The 21,099-nt window shown below is 40.7% G+C and overlaps 2 protein-coding genes across 2 annotated transcripts; one reads left to right on the forward strand and one right to left on the reverse strand.

Annotated features, from left to right (window-relative positions):
• Positions 1–45: 45 nt before the first annotated feature.
• On the forward strand, positions 46–10,238 carry LOC140946169 (lysophospholipid acyltransferase 6-like). The gene is made up of 14 exons (XM_073395251.1): positions 46–108; positions 339–483; positions 2,878–2,956; positions 3,746–3,838; positions 4,474–4,529; positions 4,978–5,032; positions 5,110–5,233; positions 5,582–5,611; positions 5,712–5,802; positions 7,273–7,374; positions 7,717–7,820; positions 9,025–9,089; positions 9,168–9,300; positions 9,844–10,238. The coding sequence occupies exons 1-14, from the start codon at positions 46–48 to the stop codon at positions 9,997–9,999; spliced, it is 1,296 nt and encodes a 431-aa protein (XP_073251352.1). The 3' UTR covers positions 10,000–10,238.
• Positions 10,239–12,114: 1,876 nt separating this feature from the next.
• On the reverse strand, positions 12,115–20,879 carry LOC140946342 (isoamyl acetate-hydrolyzing esterase 1 homolog). Its single transcript, XM_073395440.1, has 5 exons — positions 20,800–20,879; positions 20,559–20,611; positions 18,617–18,927; positions 17,005–17,123; positions 12,115–12,446 (listed from the first exon to the last, which is right to left on the reverse strand). The coding sequence occupies exons 1-5, from the start codon at positions 20,851–20,853 to the stop codon at positions 12,276–12,278; spliced, it is 708 nt and encodes a 235-aa protein (XP_073251541.1). The 5' UTR covers positions 20,854–20,879; the 3' UTR covers positions 12,115–12,275.
• Positions 20,880–21,099: the final 220 nt, after the last annotated feature.

Raw genomic sequence — 21,099 nt, forward strand, 5'->3', positions numbered from 1 at the left:
CACTAAAGCATTAAATATACTCTTTCCCCACAAGCCCGATTTATCATGAACACCATCAATAATGCTTTGCTCGCGGCCTCAGAATCCACAGGTTTCTCTATCGACAAGGTAAATTTCTTACGTGTCCTCAGTCCATGAAAAAGGGAATCAATTTTTAGATTAAAAATGTTCTCTCTTAGGGTGGACGTTGTGTAAACGTAAAAGTTGATAGGGGTTCAACTCTCACGTTTGCGCGCGACCTTCCTCAAATTGCCTTATTTTACGCGACGACAGGGGAAATCCACCTTTAATCTTTCCTCTATTTCTTGTTGATAATTTTTCGCAATTTATTTTTCTAGATTAATTTCGTGTTTTGCATGTTGTTATGTCTTCCGCTGGGGCTCGTGTTTCGATTGGTTTTGCACCCGGGCAAAGTTTCTCCGACGACAAGACGAGTGACTGGTCTTGCCTGGGGAGTTGCCCTTGCGGTGTTTTGTTTTGGATGGTAAGCTTATAGTGACCTTCCCATAGTTTAATTCCTAGTCCGTTATGTATTACGCTTGCTAGAAAACTGTTGGTGATTTTTTTAGACCTTCCATGACAATGTATACGCCCATGAAGCTACTTACCACCACGAAGTCCTAACGTATGTATCGAAACTCCCGTGATAAAAAGAATAACTTTCTTCATAGGACAGGACACCGATCGTACCCCGATATAACGAACATCAGTACTGACAATTGCAGTCAGGCCCTTTGGGCCAAATATTTAAACGAAGTCTAACTTAAACTGCGGTTTAAATAATCTTTAAACCTCCAGATCTCTTCTTTGGTGGGTTGTTTTAAGAAGATAAATGCTTTCATAAAACAGTTCACAATAATGTTTAGACAATATCGTTGGGCAAATTGAAAATGACTCAGAACGCGGTTTTGTTAAACACTAGCTAAATTACGTTTAAATAGTTGGCCCTTTGGGTTTAGATATTTCATTACTAAATACAAATACTGGCATCAATAGTCGCATCGAAGAGATTATTTAAAAAATTAAATTATAATTACCACCAAGAAAAAAATGAGCGAGAAATGAGACGTGGAGCCGGGGAAGAGGTTAAAGACAATCAATTATTTGTATGGAGTTCAACCCTCATAAATAAATATCTACTAACAATTAACGGTCAGAACTAGCACGCAAGATGAAAAAAATTTGTCCAAAATAGCAATGTCACAATTTTACAACGGGTTTTAAACAATTTGGAATTTTTCTATTTAATTTACAACGAGTTAGGGGGTTTGTTTGTGCTCAATATGGAATGGCTGTGCAAGTAAACACAAACGATCTTCGAGTTTAAATGTACCTCAATCAGTTTATTTTGTGGGGTTCTATTCAATTCCTGAGTAGTTAAAACAAGGGCATGTAAATATATAACTCGTTGCTGAGGGTTCACAAATTTTCATTTTACTTAAATAAAAGGTTTTCTTTTTTTAATGTTCCGTTTTTCCTCTACGCATTTTAGTTTAGAATTTTTGTCCACTGATCTCACCTAGAATTTCAAAGGAACAAATTAGTAAAAAAAACCCGGTAGTTTGCAGAGCTTAAGAATCCGTTAACCTTTGACGCCTTTTTCCTCCGACTTTTTTTTGCAAATTTCTTGCGCTTGGCGGTCGTTAGGCACAGAAAAATTGATGAGTATACTTGAAAGTGATTTGGATTACCGTGGTAACTAGCATGAATACCGTAATCCTAATTTTTTGAACCCTTGGACTTTTCAGACCTCCTGAACATTTGCCGGCCAAAACTCAAAACTCGTTTAGGCATTTTTGCGAACCAATTTTTTTAACCATAAAACGTTTCTATTACTTTTAAGAAAGTAGTGAAAAACAGTTTTTCTCAGCGGTTTAGTCATTCTCGTCCCTAGAGCCCATTGTTTCTTTTGGTCTTGGGTCTCGTTACAACTTAAGCCGAGTGGCTCTGGGGACGAGAATGCCGTCTGGTCAGCACATTACGCATGCGTACAGCCATATTAACCGGGCATAGAGAGGGCATAGCCCAATCTCGTTCCCAGAGTCCGCGTTACCCTAGTTCAGTGAAACGGTGGGAACTTTGGGAACAAGATTCGGCATAGCCATGGATGCTTTGTTGACCGCGGAAAAATTTGCTCAGTCGATAGAGCGCTTGAGGGTCTTGAAGTCGCGGATTCGAGTCCTGAGGCTGGACGGACCAATACTCAGGTTCTTAAAATAAGTGAGAAATAAAAGTACTGGCTCGGATAACAACGTAAAATGGCGGTCCCGCACGCCTAATTAAATTAGTACTCTCAAAGGGTGTAGTGCCAAGTGTCACATTATTTGTTACATCAAAATTACCATACTGCGACTATCGTAACCTGCATATTGCAATTTTACGAGGAATTTCCGATTTTCTTTTGCCTCCCTCACTGTATTTTTAAATGCTACCTCACTAACACACTAAAAGGGCAATTCTGTCGGAAGAAAACTTCTTACTATATGGATTACTGCGCTTTTCACAAGCATGCGAACTCTAAAGTTCAAAAGCCGCCCTCAATCATGATTACGATCACAAGTAACGAACCTCCAATCACAAATCAGAAACCATGCCCTTTTGAACCTGTTAAAGTAAAGTTTTGTTTCCTAAGAGGTCCGTTAAGATGATTGACGACAGCGAAAAACGTAATCGTCAGTTGGCTTTTGAACTTTCGCATGTGAATTCGCATGTTTGTGAAAAGCGCAGTAACTTCCGAAGAAAAGTTCTCCAAAACTATTCAGCGTTGACTAAAAACCTAAGGAACGTTGGAGAAAGTAAAAATAACGATCAGCAGGAGGAGACTACCTGTCAATGAATACCATATCCTGTCGACCTGTTGCTTTTTTTATAATCACGGGGAAAGTTTGATTCTTGCTGGATTGAGTTTCATTTGTTACATTATAACTGCTGTTGTAAACCCTACTGTAGTTCACAGGTAAGTCTCTGAAAAATAGGCCGGGGAGTGTTGAAGTCAGTGACGAGGGACTGGGTTTGAATAACGGTGCGAAAGAGTAGGGCCTTTCCGAGTTCCCCTGGGCCTCTGCATGAAAAGGAGATTAAGTGCTCAGCCTTTCATATGAAAATGATTTTTCATTGTCATGCAAATAAAACTCATTTTCACAAGAAAGGTTGTGTACTTGGCCTCATTTTCAAAGTGAGGGTTTTTGGAACTCGGAAGTGGCCTATTTCGTTCGTTTCTATTTTGATCACGTGTGCAGTGCTTCCCCGAAAGAGATCTTAATACTGAAACTTTGTGTCAAACCTCCATTGCTCAATATATTTAATGGTTTCAAGTACCATCAGCGGTAATAAAATACCCTATTACTGACGTGTTATACAGTGAGTTTCAAATTAGGGCGGAGTGTGCAAAAAACATTCCTAAAAACCGTACTCTATTTTGGAACAAAATATTTGATTTTTTCCCTATACTATTTCAGATCTGAACCCGCTGTTCCAGACAGTGGTTCCAGGGTTCTAAAGAGCAAAAAACTGCGTACCCTATTTCAAACCTAAATCGCTGAAATCTATACGCAATTCCAGTCCTCAAGGCATCAAAAACCGTATGCAAGTACGCCCTACGTACCTAGGTTACTTATATGGGGAAGTACGAGTTTCCCGCAACGACCGGACCCGGGAGACGGCGGAAATCGAGCTTATTTCCCGTAATGATCTAAGAAAAATCCAACTGTAACTGCTGTTTTCTCTTGTCTATTTTGCCCACCAGATTCGTGTTCATTGCAGCCATGGGAACGCTGTCTGTTTCACATCTGTACAGACAAACAACAAATTATGGCGTACATGCGGTGGATTTCTCAGGGTGAGTGAAACTGATTTAGACTTAATTTAAAAAATGCCAAGTCTTCCAGAGATTGTGTGCTTGAAGTCAAGATTGCGATTTTCCATTCACCAACCACAAAAAATCTTGTGAGCAAAGGGAAGTTGAGGTGGAGAAAGAAAAAGAGAACTTTGACTGGGAAGTAAATGTATTTATTACAGGAGCTCAATAACTCGGATTCAGCAATTCCCATACTAGGCCTATGTCACGGCGTTTCAAGGATGTGTTTATTTTTAGACACATTTTAGCGCAGCCTCATTCCCAGTCGTCCTCGGCGATTTAGGATGTGACGTCACCCATCAAGAATAGAGCAAACTGGCCTGACGAAGAGGCTGATTTTAGCGAACTTTTCCCCCCGAAAATGGAAGGCCCGTTCGTCTATGAGAGCATACGAAGTATAAGATGTGAAAAAGGAAAACCAAACGTCATTAAAAGGTCACAAAAACCAGAGTTCAGGTCTTTAGCTCTTGCTGACTGGTTTGCGAGACGTCAAAATCGTTCTACAATAAACTGGTCACTGAAAGTGCCGTAATACAAGTATTGTACATAGAAGTTTTCGCTCCGGGATAGGCTCCTAGTTCTTGTTGATTTGCTTTACCTGTATATTCTTTGTTTAGGCCACTGATGTTAATAGTGCAGAGGGTTACCTACATAGCATACAACTTACATGATGGTAAGTTAATCAAAGTAAAAAAAAAGATATCCTATGCAGTGTGTCGTTAGTTCTTACTGCCCGGTTCAAGGAAGAAGGCATAGCGGCATCTATCAAGAATCCGGAAGAGATATTTAAGGCGAAATCGTAGCAGGCCACGATTCAGAAAATACAGAAAAGAAGACACCATGAAATTTGCCAGGCAACGACTTTTACCTGCAAATATCCCGTTCTGACTAGCTGCAACTTTGTCACAGAAGGTGGAGTGAAAGTAGTTCTGTGTCTTTGCGTTCGTGAGCAGGAGCCCGTCATAAAAGACAAACACCCCAAGGGAAGAAACTGCTAAGTTATTTCATCACATGCGTGCCCCCTATGGCAAACTTTCTTGCATTTTGTGCCTACTGCGGAAATGTACGTTTTCGCCCCTTCTTTGCGTTATTCACTAGGCTCAACCTCATCTCTTTAACAGGTCTCACGACAGAGAAGAGTAACCTTACAGATAAACAAAAGAGAGAAGCACTCCGGTAAGCCTGTGTCTGACATTGGTTAGGATGTGCGCCATACGTTTATTATTGTTATTTTTCTTTTAATTGTCTTCTAGGAGAGTACCATATGTTTTGGAATACTTCAGCTATATATTCCACTACAGTACGATCCTAGCAGGACCTGTTTGCACCTTCAAGGAGTTCAACGATTTTATTGATGGCTCGGATATCAAACAAAAGGTAGTCAGGACTGCATTTGCTTTCCTATGTACCATAATATGACCACCTCCTTCATCTCTTTTCCTCGTTCCTAGACCTCTTTCTCTTTATGCCTTGGACGCAAAATGACGGAGGGAAAGTGAACTTCGACAGCCATTTTTGATGTTGTTTTTTTATGCTCTTAATTTTGTTGTTCTTCTTATTCCTCCTATAATGCCTCCCGCTATGCTAGTTTCCGGTCATTGGAATCGTCTCGATCGCGCTCTTTCTCTCAGAGCGGAAGAGGCTTGTCTCTTTCCTAGTTACCTTCCTGGTAGCATCTCTCTGACTGCTGTAACCATTTAACGATTGCCTTTTCTCGTTTCTTAGAAACCGGGAGCGAATGAACCTTCACCAGTGGTAAGAAACTGCATGTTTTCTGAATTGTTCTCGATGAGATCTTTACTGAATCGAATGTATTTTTAACAATCTTGCACTAATTATATTTTTCCGGCAACAGGTGGATGTCATTAAGAAGTTATCATCAGGCTTTTTATGCATATTAATTTTATTCTTGACTGGGCATGACCATCCTATATCTAGAAATGCAGGTAAATATTGAAAGACGATATAACATTTCCTGAAAGTTGGCCGTTGGTTAGGTAGGCTGTATTACAAGCCGCTGTTCGGGAGAAAATGAGCCCGCACTAAGAACGGATCCGGGAGAAGGCGGAAATCGAGCCTATTGGTTAGATAGACTGAGCGAAATATAACTCATGCGGGTGTAAGTTATCATATTCTCTACACCCAATCAAACACCATTGGCATCTTCACAACTAACACGCGCCCCATATCGATGATCACCAGGACAAATAATTACTAATGGAATCGCTACCAAACCCACCAAAACTGACAACACTAACCCTACTACCATGATACTCAGCCCCATTCCGACCACCTGTACTACCAAGATCTCTATCATCACCAACAACACTCTCTTACGACAAACCCGCCAATACAATCACCATCTGGCATAGTAACTCCATCATCACCGGTATCACCCACACTGCTATCCGCATCGTACTTCCACCACCTCAGTCTAATCTCTCATAGCTACCTCTACCGCCAGCGGTAACACTATCATTACAAACAACACTCAGAAAATACCAACAATACTACCACCATTACCCAAGTAAACATTGCCGACATCACTAGGATCGCCAACGCCATAAATCACACCACCTTTACCTTCATCACCACCACCAGTACTATCACCAGAACCACAATAAAAATGCTACAAGGCTCAAATCCACATTTTCATGGACACCACCATAACCACTTTCATCAGTAATACTACCACCACTACTATTAATCACCAACATTTCACCACTATATACCGCATTTACTATAAGCACAGCTTCATCCCCACTCGCACCACTTTAATAACCACCATCACCACGAGCATCAGCTCTACAACCACCCATTTACCACCACACTACCACCACCACCACTATTCCCGCTCCTTTCATCCTCACCACCACTTCTACCACCCACTAGCATCTTACTAGCACAACCACCGCTTTCATAATCACCGTTAGCATCACTACCACAAGGGCTCTTTTCATCATCGCCATCACTTCTACCACCACTACCACTCTTTTCATTATGATTACTACGTCTACCGCCACTAACATCACTGCTCCACGACCACCACTTTCATAATGACCGTTACCACCACCACTATAACCAATACAGCTCCTTTCAACATCCCCCCTACCTCCACCACCACTTGGCAATAACATCATAAGCACGACCACCACTTTCATCATTACCGTTATATAATTACCACAACCAGCTGTAGCACTTCAACCCCACCACTTTAATTAACAATATCACTTCCATCGCCTCTAGTACCACTTCCATTATCACCACCATCACTTTCATTATCACCACTAATTTCACTACTTCCTTCTTTTTCACAGAAGGTAAAAGGGCTGGGACTGTTCTAACACTAGGAACTGCTTAATGGCTGGTTTCCTAGGAATGACATCGTTCTCCTTCTCTCTTATACTCTTTTTCAGATCATCAATTTATCTCAACGCAGCCTTTCTATCGGAGGGTCATTTATGGCTGGATAGGTGCTCTGACGGCCAGGCTAAGATATTACTTTGCTTTCAAAGTTTGTAAGTCACTCTTTGTTTTCCTTAGTTTCGGACATATGGCGGGTTCTCCTTTTCGTTAACTACTCAAAAGTCAAGATTGTTACTTTGTAGAACTTTTGACAGAATTTGTAACCCGTTTTGGAGAGATGCAACCATGTTGAGCACACTGATAAAAAGTCAAGAAAAAGGCATATTTTTTCAATAACCAAAACCTAGTGATCGTTGTCATAATTTTATATAAGATTCGAAGACACTCATCCCAGATCTAACTAATTTTCTTTAATCCGTTTCAAAAATACCAGATAATCTCCTCTTACGTCTGCCTATGTCAGTATTGACCATTTTGTTTCGTTATTTTTTTAGCCGAAGCCGTAAATAACATGTGTGGTTTAGGATTTAATGGTTTTGATGCCAAAGGAAAAGCCAAGTGGGACGGCATTACTAATGTCAACATCCTTAAAGTCGAGGTACTTACTCCAAACTGTCTCATGCAGTTTAGCATGGAAGCATGTTAAACGTTTATTTCTTTACTCCCGATTGGCGATTCGCGGGTTTTAACTGTGCCTCGTGAAAAACAAAAACACAAGGATCAAGTTTTCTAAGCTAATGATAAAGTTCGACAAAGCAAACGAAACCCACACACACGGACGCAAAACAGCTTTACGCCTATTGCCCCTACAAGGGTATGTGCCGCTGAACAGGGTATGGTTTTCAAGGTCTTCTGTCTTAAAAAGGATATACAAGCTCATCATTCAGTGTGACTTACTAAGGTGTGTTTTTATTAGTCAGGAAGCTTATTCAAAAGAGTGTGAAGGCTGGCGATGACCAGTATGCATGTGTGGTACCAACATTTTTTCCCAAAAATCTAAATTCAATTCCACGATACCGTAAATCCTCTATTAAGCCCCCCCGGGGGGCTTAACTACTTCAAGCTCATTTGACAGGGGGCGGGGCTTATTTAATTTAGAAACGACGATGGTATCAGTTCTCCATAAAGAACCTAGAATTCAAAGTGGAAAAGCTCAAGTATAAGAAGTTTTAGGTCATGCAGCCGAGGATCAGAATCAAATCCGAACTTCCAATTGGTAAATAAACCATCCCGGATTAGTCCAGACGAAGTTTTACGGTCTTGATTGATTAATAAGTCTATCATTTATTAGTGAAGAATAATTACGGGTGGCGAGGGGGGCTTAATACAGAGGGGAGCATATTGACTTTCTTCCCCTAAAAAGGGTGGCTTATAAGAGAGAGGGGGCTTATTTGAGAGGGGGGGACTTAATAGAGGATTTACGGTAGTCTAAAACATTACTTAATTCTGCATGTTGAAGGTTTCCTTGTTTTCAAAAGGCTAGCGAAATGAACTATTTTTGTCTTAAGGAGGGTCCGCGGCACACATCTACGCGCCTCTACCCCACTTTCTCTTGAGTGTCAACCCCCCCCCCCCCCCCCCTCCGCCCCGGAGTCCAGTGACAGCTAAATAGGCCATCTTTGCCCCGAGCCTCTGTTTCAAAGCGAGGCTAAGTGCGAAGCCATTGATATGAAAATGATTTTTTATTCCCATGCAAATAAAACTCATTTTCAAAACAAAGGTTTTGCACTTAGCCACGTTTTGAAAGTGAGAGTTTTTGGAATTCAAAGATGGCTCATTCTCCTTTTCCTCTTGCTTCCTAGTTTGCAACAAACATAAAGATGGCTTGCGACAACTGGAACATATCTACAGCCTTGTGGTTGAGGAGGTTAAGGAAGTAAATCTGTTTATTTTCTGGAAATCCCTATTGTACGCGATACTATGTCATGTTTTCGTTCATTTTCAGAATTGTATATGAACGATGTTCTCGCCACAGAACCCTAGCGGTGTTTATTATGTCATCTGTCTGGCATGGATTCTATCCGGGATACTATATGATGTTCTTATCGATTGCACTGTTTATAGAGGCGGCAAGAATGGCAAGTCGTTAGATTTTTGTTGGTTTTCTCAAAGTATTTCTTAAATCTTCTTACAGCTTGACAGCGCTTTCTAACACTTGGAACCAGTGACGAATTGAACAGTCTGCTCAAAGAACCATAGCCTGTCGGTCAGGCTTTTACATCATGCGGAACATGTTCAAAAATTTAAAGTTGAAAGTGAAGAAGAAATTAAGGAGAAGCATCTGTTAGTCGTTTTTCCTCCTCTCGCTCGCGCTTTATTTCCGATGCCTGAAGAATCTTGCAGCTAACTTTAAAAAAAGGTTATGAAATGCTTGTAATAGATTTGATGTGTCTTATTAGCTTGTTAAAGCTTATAATTTAAAAAGTATTACTTTTTACATCTTAAACATCTTTAGTTGATACACTAATCCACAATTTTGATTTCTTTTTTCCCGTAATTTGTTTCTTGTGATAGCTCTAGGCAGCTTTTCTTGTTCTCAGACCTCAACCCGCGCCTCTCAATGTATAACGACAAAACCCCTTGGAACTGGAACTTTCATTTTCTACGATTTATTTTTTCAGGGACGTCGGGTAATCAGACCTTACTTTCAGGAGACACGTGCTTTAGTGTTCATGTATGATGTGATCACGTGTATTTTAACTGCATTGTCTGTATCCGCAAGCGCGTTACCGTTTATGCTGCTTCAACTGCGCAAGTCTCTTGACTACTGGAGGTAAACAATTCACCACTTTAGAAACGAGCAACTAACTGGGACGGGTTAACTTTCGCAAAGACCTCTGGGACTGTTACTAGGAGGGTTAAATCCTGTTACATCAGAGAACCCGGGGTAGTAGTTGCTTGGACATCGCTTCAGAGGAGGAGGTGAAATGCTAGACTCCAACTTATGTGGAAGGCTGTAAACAATACAGTTTGCCTTAAGATTAGATACCTGACCACATTAAGCCTAAGGAAAGAATCACCTGTCAGTAAATCCTAAGAAGATCATCCTCATCAGGAAATACTTACAACTTTAGTATTTTTTTTTGCTGTGATTGAATCTGAAACATATGATGGCTTTAAACAAGCCATAAGTAATTTAAAGATTTAATTTGTTACAGCAAGAGTATATTTGATGGTGTTTATTTTCACTTACGTTTATCTTAATATATTTATGATATATTTAAAATTAACCTGTATGTCAACGCTGTGAGCTCTACCTAACCACAGCTATGTAATGGGAAACCTTTATAGATTAACTTTCCCTCCCCCTCTTTCATTTTTCGGCCCTTGTTTCATTTCTCGAGCGGCCAAAACCGAAAATCCCGTTCCTCTGTCTTTCTTTGCTCCGTAACCAAACAGAAACTCTTGCTACGCAGGCTAATGTAGAACTGACCGGCGTCCCCAGAAACGATCCCAGAAACCATTGCACGACGCATTTCGGTTCCAGTCCTCTTCTCATTTCTAAAGTGGCAAATTGAATGACAGACCACTTTTGAATAGTAACTACAACCTATGTCAAAAATCCTTGAGACACCCTTGGAAGCGCCTTTCCCCTCTGCAATGTTTAGATGCGATTGCAAAGTTACACGGCTGCAACATTGCAGAAAGGAGGGGGAAACGAAAGGAAGCAAAATTTTCCAAAGTGTTTCAAGGTTTTTAATTTTAAACCCGAAATAAGCCTACATGTTCATTTTTGTTTTTTACAGATCCTTGTACCTCTATGTTCATATTTGCTCGCTTTTGCTTATCCTGTTTTACTGCATGTGGCTGAGAACAAAGGAAAAGGGAAGAAAAGAAGGAGCTGAGATGACAATGAATAAGAACGAGATTGGCCAGTTTACACACAAGGAAGAAGGACAGACTAGAAACAAGAAAAGAATGTAACTCAATTAACAGAAAACGGACATGCAAAGTAAAGACTACTTTTTTCGTGGAGCCCCTGTTGCATATTCAAAAAGTTTACCTCCGCTGTTTTGGAAACTGGATTGTGCTCAAATATAACATTGGTTAAATTATTTTTATTAGGTAGATCGCGCTTCACTCGTAAGTGAGAAAACGTTTTTTTTTTGTTCAAGTTTGTGACTCGAAAAAAAAAAAAGCTATGGCTTGCCTTAGTTACCATCACGTAACCAGAGATCTAAAAAGTGGCTACCCCAAGTACCCCACCAGATTACCCTGGCGTTGACGCTAAGTTTTGATTCCTTTAGAGATGAGAAGTGAATCATCGACGGCGACGGCGACGAGAACGGCAAAAATCGATAGGTTTACGTCAGCGAAACAACTTTGCTCGTGCATCACGCTTTTTTGTAATTTTCTTCGCCGTCGTTGCACTACTACGACGTGAAACGTCCTAATTTCACGTTTTTAAGGGAGGTCGTGAAAGAAGACACCCATGTTCTTTTCTGAACTTAGAGTTCAGTTACTAAACAGTCCTTTAGAATTGAACTCCACAACAATTCTCCAACGTTTGCTAGACTACGAGTAGTCCCTCATTTTCTCACAGGGATAGTAGAGCGAGCGAAAAGTGAGCACGCGTGAAAATCACCCCACGCCTGTCTCGCGTAGGGTGATTTTCACGCACGCTCGCGTTTCGCTCGCTCTACTATCCCTGTGCGAAAATAGGGACTACTCGTAGTCTAACGTTTGCAAATTGAACGGGATTGAGTAACAGCGATGACATTTCAAACAGTGCGAATTCACTTTTTAAGAAAAATTTTCTCCAGTGTTGCCGTAGCCTGCGTGACAGGCGTTAAAAGGGGAAGGGAAAGGGGAAGGGGGAATTTGGGCGCGCGCGTGGTCTCGCGCCCTAATTCATTTCCCCTTCCCCCTCGAACGCCTGCCACGCAGGCTACTGTTGCCGCCGTCGCCGTGGTTGCTTAAGCTCCCTATTAAGGTTAAGGAGCCTTTTACCACTTATTATTATTACTATGAAAGAGATGAAAAGAACACTTAATCAGAGCATTACCTAAGTATAGAGAAGTGCCAAAAAAAGACGACCCTTTCCTCGTGACTCTTAATTACAGAATGTGTTCTCAGGAGTTTTATGATCAATTTCCTTCCAATCAGGGAATACCTGAGGTAATTTTGCTAGCTTGGCCTCCAGAATGGGAATCACTTGCTTTGCCACAAAGTGGTTCCCTTCTTTTGATAGATGGAGACCATCACTCAGAAATGAAGTCCAGTTCTTAAAGAAACAAAACGGTGAAAATGATTGTTAGTTAACAATACAACGTCCCACTCAATACAATTCAACGTCCCACCTCATCTCTCCTAGTTCCCGCCCCTTCCGCCCTGATTTTCCACCACTTCACTTCTGGGGCCCGTTTCTCAAAAGGCTCGGAAACTTTTCGGGCCCGAAGGCAAATTTTAAAATCAAAACTTGCTGAATTGTAGCAGAGTTTCAAGCTCACAATCCAGTCAATTTTGCTTCGTTAACTGATAGTTTCATTGCATCATTGTCAAAATTTGAAACTTTGATCTCGAATACAAATATGGCAAACACATAGCTTACAGCTTTCCGGGACCGAAAAGCTACCGGGACTTTCGAGAATCAGGCCCCCGGTTCCCACCACGTCTCTCCTAGTTTTCACCCCTTCTGTCTCTATACTCATCTCTTGTCTCCTTGTTTCACCCTTCTGCCTTGATTCCCCACCATTTCTCTTCTAGCTCCCACCCCTTCTGTCCTGATTCCTCGCCACTTCTTTTCTAGTTCCCACCCCTTCTGACCAATGGTACGATTGGTACCAATAGAAAAGCATCCTATTCCAATGGTTCTATTGGTGAATATGCATCTCATTAAGGAGACTTAGATTATTTTCTCATGTGGTCTAGCTGGGTACAGGGCAATTCCAATGGTCCATTGGTACCAATGGTACGATTGGTACCAAAGGATAAGCACCCTATTCCAGTGGTTGTATTGGTGAATATGCATCTCATTAAGGAGACTAAGACTATTTTCAGATGTGGTCTGGCTGGGTACAGGGCAATTCCAGTGGTCCATTGGTACCAATGGTACGATTGGTACCAATGGAAAAGCATCCTATTCCAATGGTTCTATTGGTGAATATGCTTCTCATTAAGGGAACTTAGATTATTTTCTCATGTGGTCTAGCTGGGTACAGGGCAATTCCAATGGTCCATTGGTACCAATGGTACGATTGGTACCAATGGAAAAGCACCCTATTCCAATGGTTCTATTGGTGAATATGCATCTCATTAAGGGGACTTAGATTATTTTCTCATGTGGTCTAGCTGGGTACAGGGCAATTCCAATGGTCCATTGGTACCAATGGTACGATTGGTACCAATGGAAAAGCACCCTATTCCAATGGTTCTATTGGTTAATATGCTTCTCATTAAGGGGACTTAGATGATTTTCTCATGTGGTCTAGCTGGGTACAGGGCAATTCCAATGGTCCATTGGTACCAATGGTACGATTGGTACCAGTGGAAAAGCACCCTATTCCAATGGTTCTATTGGTGAATATGCATCTCATTAAGGGGACTTAGATTATTTTCTCATGTGGTCTAGCTGGGTACAGGGCAATTCCAATGGTCCATTGGTACCAATGGTACGATTGGTACCAATGGAAAAGCACCCTATTCCAATGGTTCTATTGGTTAATATGCTTCTCATTAAGGGGACTTAGATGATTTTCTCATGTGGTCTAGCTGGGTACAGGGCAATTCCAATGGTCCATTGGTACCAATGGTACGATTGGTACCAATGGAAAAGCACCCTATTCCAATGGTTCTATTGGTGAATATGCATCTCATTAAGGGGACTTAGATTATTTTCTCAGGTGGTCTAGCTGGGTACAGGGCAATTCCAATGGTCCATTGGTACCAATGGTACGATTGGTACCAATAGAAAAGCACCATATTCCAATAGTTCCATTGGTGAATATGCATCTCATTAAGGGGACTTAGATTATTTTCTCATGTGGTCTGGCTGGGTACAGGGCAATTCCAATGGTCCATTGGTACCAATGGTACGATTGGTACCAATGGAAAAGCACCCTATTCTAATGGTTCTATTGGTGAATATGCTTCTCATTAAGGGAACTTAGATTATTTTCTCACGTGGTCTAGCTGGGTACAGGGCAATTCCAATGGTCCATTGGTACCAATGGTACGATTGGTACCAATAGAAAAGCACCCTATTCCAGTGGTTCTATTGGTGAATATGCATCTCATTAAGGGAACTTAGATTATTTTCTCATGTGGTCTAGCTGGGTACAGGGCAATTCCAATGGTCCATTGGTACCAATGGTACGATTGGTACCAATAGAAAAGCACCCTATTCCAATGGTTCTATTGGTGAATATGCATCTCATTAAGGGAACTTAGATTATTTTCTCATGTGGTCTAGCTGGGTACAGGGCAATTCCAATGGTCCATTGGTACCAATGGTACGATTGGTACCAATAGAAAAGCACCCTATTCCAATGGTTCTATTGGTGAATATGCATCTCATTAAGAGAGTTAGATTATTTTCTCATGTGGTCTGGCTGGGTAAAGGACAATTCCAATGGTCTATTGGTCCGAATGGAACGATTGGTACCAATAGAAAATGATGTCATTCCAGTGGTTCTATTGGTGAATATGCATCCATTAAAAAATAAAAATCTCCGTCGATTCATATGTTTATGAGTGATAAGGAGACATTCAAACATCTGTGTTTTTTCACGGCAAGGGGTGCAATCCTGAAATCATCAGTAGATGGATTCTTCTAGCTCAGTCCTGGGCCTCATCGCAAGCTACAGCCAAGAAAAGAGCATGGCAAATACAATTTGTCAACGACAATGTTGACATTAAATACATCAATGGTTTTACTACGACCTTGATTATAGCAAACTGGTGTACCTCAATGGGTTACCACGACAAACCCCACGTCAACAGTCAAAAGTGACTTCAGTCACTTGAATATAAAACAGCTCTCTCGCTCTCTTAGGAGCCACCAAATACAATACAAAGTCATAACCAACAGCATGATGTAACCACCCTTTTCGGAAACTCTTCATTGAAAACTTGTCTTGGTTTAAACGCTTCCATGTAGATAATGAAATTGCGCTAAGAAATTTCAGAAGTTAATTTCAGAGTGAGTTGAGTACAGTTGTTAAAACCTGTTGCCTCAATACCACTTTGCTAGTTTTGCGCCTTTCCGCGTTGTTTCGGGTTCTTTAAACAAGTAAGAATTACCAAAACATAGTGCTTGCGTACAGGAAAGAAGACATTCATATGTCATGTTGTTGTTTGCTCGTGAATCACAATAGACAGAACGAACCCAACAGTGACACGTTACCTTTCAATTTTAATGTTCGTACGATGTTTGTTATACTCACAGCACCTTGAGATATTATTAGCGCTAGATATATAGGTCGCCCTCGCTTTGTAACTATTAGCGCGTTTCTACTTTGTGTGAAAGCGAACTTGTTTTGCGTGGTTAGCCTATAGAACGAGGAATATTCATAAGAATTATGGCGTGTTTTTAATTGGTGTAACAGCGAACTTGTTTTGCGTGGTTGGCTTATAAAACGAGGAATATTCATAATAATTATTAGCGCGTTTTTACTTAGTGTAAAAGGCAACTTGTTTTGTGTGGTTGGCTTATAGAACGAGGAATATTCATAATAATTATTAGTGCGTTTTTACTTGATGTAAAAGCGAACTTGTTTTGCGTGGTTGGCTTATAGAACGAGGAATATTCATAAGAATTATAGCACGCTTTTACTTGGTGTAAAAGCGAACTTGTTTTGCATGGTTGGCTTATAGAACGAGGAATATTCATAAGAATCATAGCGCGCTTTTACTTGGTGTAAAAGCGAACTTGTTTTGCGTGATTGGGATATAGAACGAGGAATATTCATAAGAATTATAGCGCGCTTTTACTTGATGTAAAAGCGAACTTGTTTTGCATGGTTTTCTTATAGAACGAGGAACGTTCATAACAATTATTAGCGCGTTTTCACTTGGTGTAAAAGTGAACTTGTTTTGCACCAATAGAACCATTGGAATGGCATCATTTTCCATTGGTACCAATCGCACCATTGGTACCAATGGACCATCGGAATTGCCCTGTACCCAGCCAGGTCACATGGGAAAATAATCTAAGTCCCCTTAATGAGATGCATATTCACCAATAGAACCATTGGAATAGGGTGCTTTTCCATTGGTACCAATCGTACCATTGGTACCAATGGACCATTGGAATTGCCCTGTACCCAAACAGGTCACACGGGAAAATAATCTAAGTCCCCTTAATGAGATGCATATTCACCAATAGAACCATTGGAATAGGGTGCTTTTCCATTGGTACCAATCGTACCATTGGTACCAATGGACCATTGGAATTGCCCTATACCCAACCAGGTCACATGGGAAAATAATCTAAGTCCCCTTAATTAGATGCATATGCACCAACAGAACCATTGGAATAGGGTGCTTTTCTATTGGTACCAATCGTACCATTGGTACCAATGGACCATCAGTTTGACGAATCGTATCCGTTTGTGTATATTGGACATGTGTGACCACTTCTCTCCTGGTTCCCATGTCTGTTTCTCCTGTTACCCCTCTTCTTTCTAGGTTCTCTTCCTTCCTTTCTTTCTGTCTGTCTTCCTTTCTATAGGATTTAAATGCAGGCCAGTGAAACCCTCGCCTTCCCCCCCCCCTGCTCAATTATTATGACAACAAAATCAATTCAATAACTAACAATTTATATAGACAGCAGGATGTCTTACTGGTTGTGCATGAAATAAAGTGTACAGATCAACAACATCCACTCCAAGTGTTTTCCCCAATTCAGCACATTTTTCAGCAAAAAGTTTTAATCTCTCATTTGATAAGCTCATTTCCCTTCCTGGAGAAAAAAAAATTGAACATTTTTTTAGGTTAAATATTTTGACACTGTCTTAAAAAATGGGTTATTTGAAAGGTTAATTGAAAGGTAAGGTAAAGGTAGGCCCCAGGGGGGTGGACTCCACATATGAAAGGGTTGGGGATGCTCGTCAGAAATTTTGAATTAAACCGATAAAGGAGACCGATCTGGGCAAGGCCCAAGCTTTTTTTGACCCCTAAAAGAGACCAAAAAAATGTACACATTTTAATATAATTTTTTTCGCGTGCAACCCTAAACGAGACCTTCACAGCTAAATATGATGGTGTTTTTCCCAAAACACCCTAAGTGATAACCAAAATCCGAAATTTGCACCCCTAAATGAGACGATGAGCATCCTTACTCTTTTCATATGCGGAGCTCCCCTGCCCCCCCTGGCGTAGGCCTTTAAGGGCACCTTTCATCCTGGCAAACCGTAAAATCCAAAGACCTAAGGGAAGACTTGTCAAGAACGAGCCTGTGAGCAACTCCCCAATTAAGGGAAATCATAAAAAGTTTGATTTGCAAGCGGCACAAAAAAGGATTAATGCAAGAGACTTCAATGCCTGCTCCAATGTTCTCTTGCATGCTTCACTTGCCACTTGAAAGGTTTCTCAGCTTGCTTGCAGGCTATATAGCTAAATCACAGGCCCCAATTTGTTAGAAAGGTTGGAAAAAAACAATATCCGTGGGTTAATAACTCACTATCCAGCGGATGAGTGTTAGGAAAACTGATTGCACTATATATCAACTGGATAGTCAGAGATTTATCCAGTTCACAGGGGTACCCAACGTCAATTTTTGGAAAATATCTGTTTGGAAGATGATTTGGGATCTAGAGTTTTCAGAACATTTTTTGTAACATTTCTTTTTTGCCTACCTCTCCTATGATTTTTGAACATCTAAAAAATGGTATAATTGCCCATTTTTAATGGGTTTTTACCCTGAAAAGGAAACCTAGAATTTTCAGCAGCCTTTTTTCTGGCTGAAATTTTTTAAAAGGTAAGATTTGATTCTCAGATCACTAGACTTTCACCCAGGAAATCCGAACAGAATAATGATGAAAATTTTTTAGGGGATAAAAATATGCCTAAGAGCAAAATGGTTTCCTGACATTTTTCAGATCGATACACTAGAGGACACTTAGACAACACTTAACAGCAGCCGTTTTGTAAATTTCAATCCCAACTTTAAGGTGTAATGAGCAACCCTGTTATTTTTATGGGAAAAAGTCACTTTGGAGTTTAGACTATAGATTAACAGGGTAGTGGTAAAACTGTGTTTACTGGCATCAATGTCAAAGGGTAAATTTTTTCTCTGGAAATGCCACCCCCACAGTCTATTTAACATAGGGAAGGGCCACCAGGGAGAATACTTTTCACAGTACATAATTAGTGTCCCCCTCCTAAAATAAAGGTTATAAAATTATAATGGGAGAATGTTTCCATACTCATATAGAGTTAGCAAATTCAAATTACCTTGTTCTTTACAGAACTCTGTGTACATATCTATTGATATGGCTGGTGGTGTTAGTAAAACAACTTTACTAGCAGATATTCCATCATTCGTGAACTGCAATATAATGTCAGTCATGTTTGTGATATACTGTTCTACAGTCAGACCACGCTGATCTAAATCTGCCACAACAGAGTCATTAGAACCTAGTAACAAAACAACTGCTGCCACACTTCCTTTAGGACTGTGATCACATTGAAGAATTCTGGGAAGAATCAGCTTGTTGAAGGCCGAGGTATATCCACTAAATCCTCGATTGAGAACATCACATTTCCTGGTAGCGAAAATATTTTCTTCATCAGTGAGAAAAAAAAAACTACTTTCAAATACAGTAATATCACATGTAATTATTGCCCTGACTGAGTGGGAGCGCAGGACAGCAAAATATTTGGCTTGAGGTCAGGATGAATGGACCAAGCGCAGTGAGGTCCATGTGGCCTGAGAGCCCAATATTTTCATGTCCAGCCTGACCTAACCTAGTCAACAAGCATTTTATCATATGATCGTTTGCTTCTGAATTTTTTTGATGGAGCAAACCTGCATCGATCAGTACACATTTCTAGCAGTACCAAATGCATTTTTTCCGGCCCAATCACTTGACGTGTAGGGCCGTCATACACGACTTTAAATCATACGGATTTTCAGAATCGCACGTGGGGCCATTTGGGTCATACGATAATTTGAATCATGAGTTAATAAGGGTTAAAAAGTAACCATTTGATCCCACAAGGTTTCTGTAAGATAATATCATAGTTGATTTTTACTTAAAAAATGGATTAACTACGAAAACTTGGTCACATTTCTATGTGTACAGTTTTAACTTTATCCAGGGGGTGAAGAGACTCATGACTCCAGTGTAAAGTTGACAGAGATGCTTGTCCAACAATAAGAAGTATACCCCTGAAGAAGCATAGCATTGTTACAATAATTAGGACCTTTTGTTGTTCACCAATCACTTGAAGAGAGGTACGTAACAAAGGTCCCTTTCGTAGTCCAAATAGTTTTAACAGCGATTATAATAACTCTTCCCGGGTAAAACAGTGTTGGTCTTGGAACTCCTTTTTGCCACATGATAATGAATTTTTCATGGTTGTTCAAGTTTGAACATTTTGTGCGCAACTAGGAACAAAAAAACTTACAGAATTACCGGCACACAAGGCAAAAACAAGCACAGTGATCCCATCTTTTCATTGCAGTTTTTCAATGTCCTATATATGGCTGTCATTTGTGCCAAGTTTGAAAAAATATCTGGATCATAGATCATTTTCAAGGAAATTACATTAAGCGACAATGGTATGGGTAAAAATATTAGCTTCCTATCCTGAAAACCTAGGGTGCCTCCTCTAACTAACAGCCTAAGCAAGACGACGAGCATCCCTGTCACATTCATCTGGGATTCCCCCCGGAACTAAAGGGCTATTCCATTAATACCCCCCCCCCCCCCCCCCCGTTATTGATAAGGTAAGTTGACTATACCCCTAATTGTAATAAAAAAGATCAAAGGTACTGACACACTGCCCGCCCCCTCTCAGAAACAGCCCATTTTTTCTCATACCTCTCAGAAATATTCCAAAGATCAAAGATACCAAAGCAGCCAACTCCCCTTCCCCCCTGCCCCGGCTTCCCCCCCAAATAACTTTCATAAAGCCCTGCCCAGATAAATCTCATGCATAGGGGGTGGAGGGTGTTGTGAATATTAATGGAATGGCCCTAATTCTAGCCTGTTCCTAGCCTCCCAAGCAGACGTTCTTACGGCCAAAAGAACGCCGGCGTGGGAGGTAGGCTACCCCCGGACTACCCTAATTCGTGGCAACATTAAATATACATAAGGAAAGAGATTGACTGGGAAATCGGCGAACAAAAAGCAAAAACAGAAGAGTTCAGACAAAACTTCAACTCTCTCACCTTTGAAAATAATCTGCGATTCTCGCACCCCACCCGCCCTTGGAAAAAGATTCCTGTAGGAAAAATAATAGTTCACTGCCATTAAATACAACCTACGGTGTCTATTAAAACTAAAGCACCTGAAGACAGGTGATTAAGGATTATTCCAGGCCCTCTACCTGGTGTAAAAATTAACGCGGCATACAAAGAAAGTCAATTTTTTCAAATCTGTTTTGTGCTTTAAAACCGATAACTAACTTACTTGAGTAATTGAATCTCCAAATAGGACAATTTTCGGAAACAAGTTGATCGCCATTTTGCAACCGTAAGAACGAGGAAAGACTGGAACCTAATCTAAGTACGGTCACGGGGGTCACGGGATTGGTCACGGGTGTCGTCACGGGTTGTCCACTGTCTTTAGGGAGCTTAAGCAACAGTGACGACGGCGGCAGTGAAAACTTCGCTAAATAGTGAATCTGCGTTCTGCACTAACCTATATAAATATAAACACAAATGCAGCAAATCACTGAGAATACTGGATTATGGCCTGTGCGGTAACGCC

The sequence above is a fragment of the Porites lutea genome, chromosome 8 (assembly GCF_958299795.1).
Source record: "Porites lutea chromosome 8, jaPorLute2.1, whole genome shotgun sequence".
Lineage (NCBI taxonomy): Eukaryota > Metazoa > Cnidaria > Anthozoa > Scleractinia > Poritidae > Porites > Porites lutea.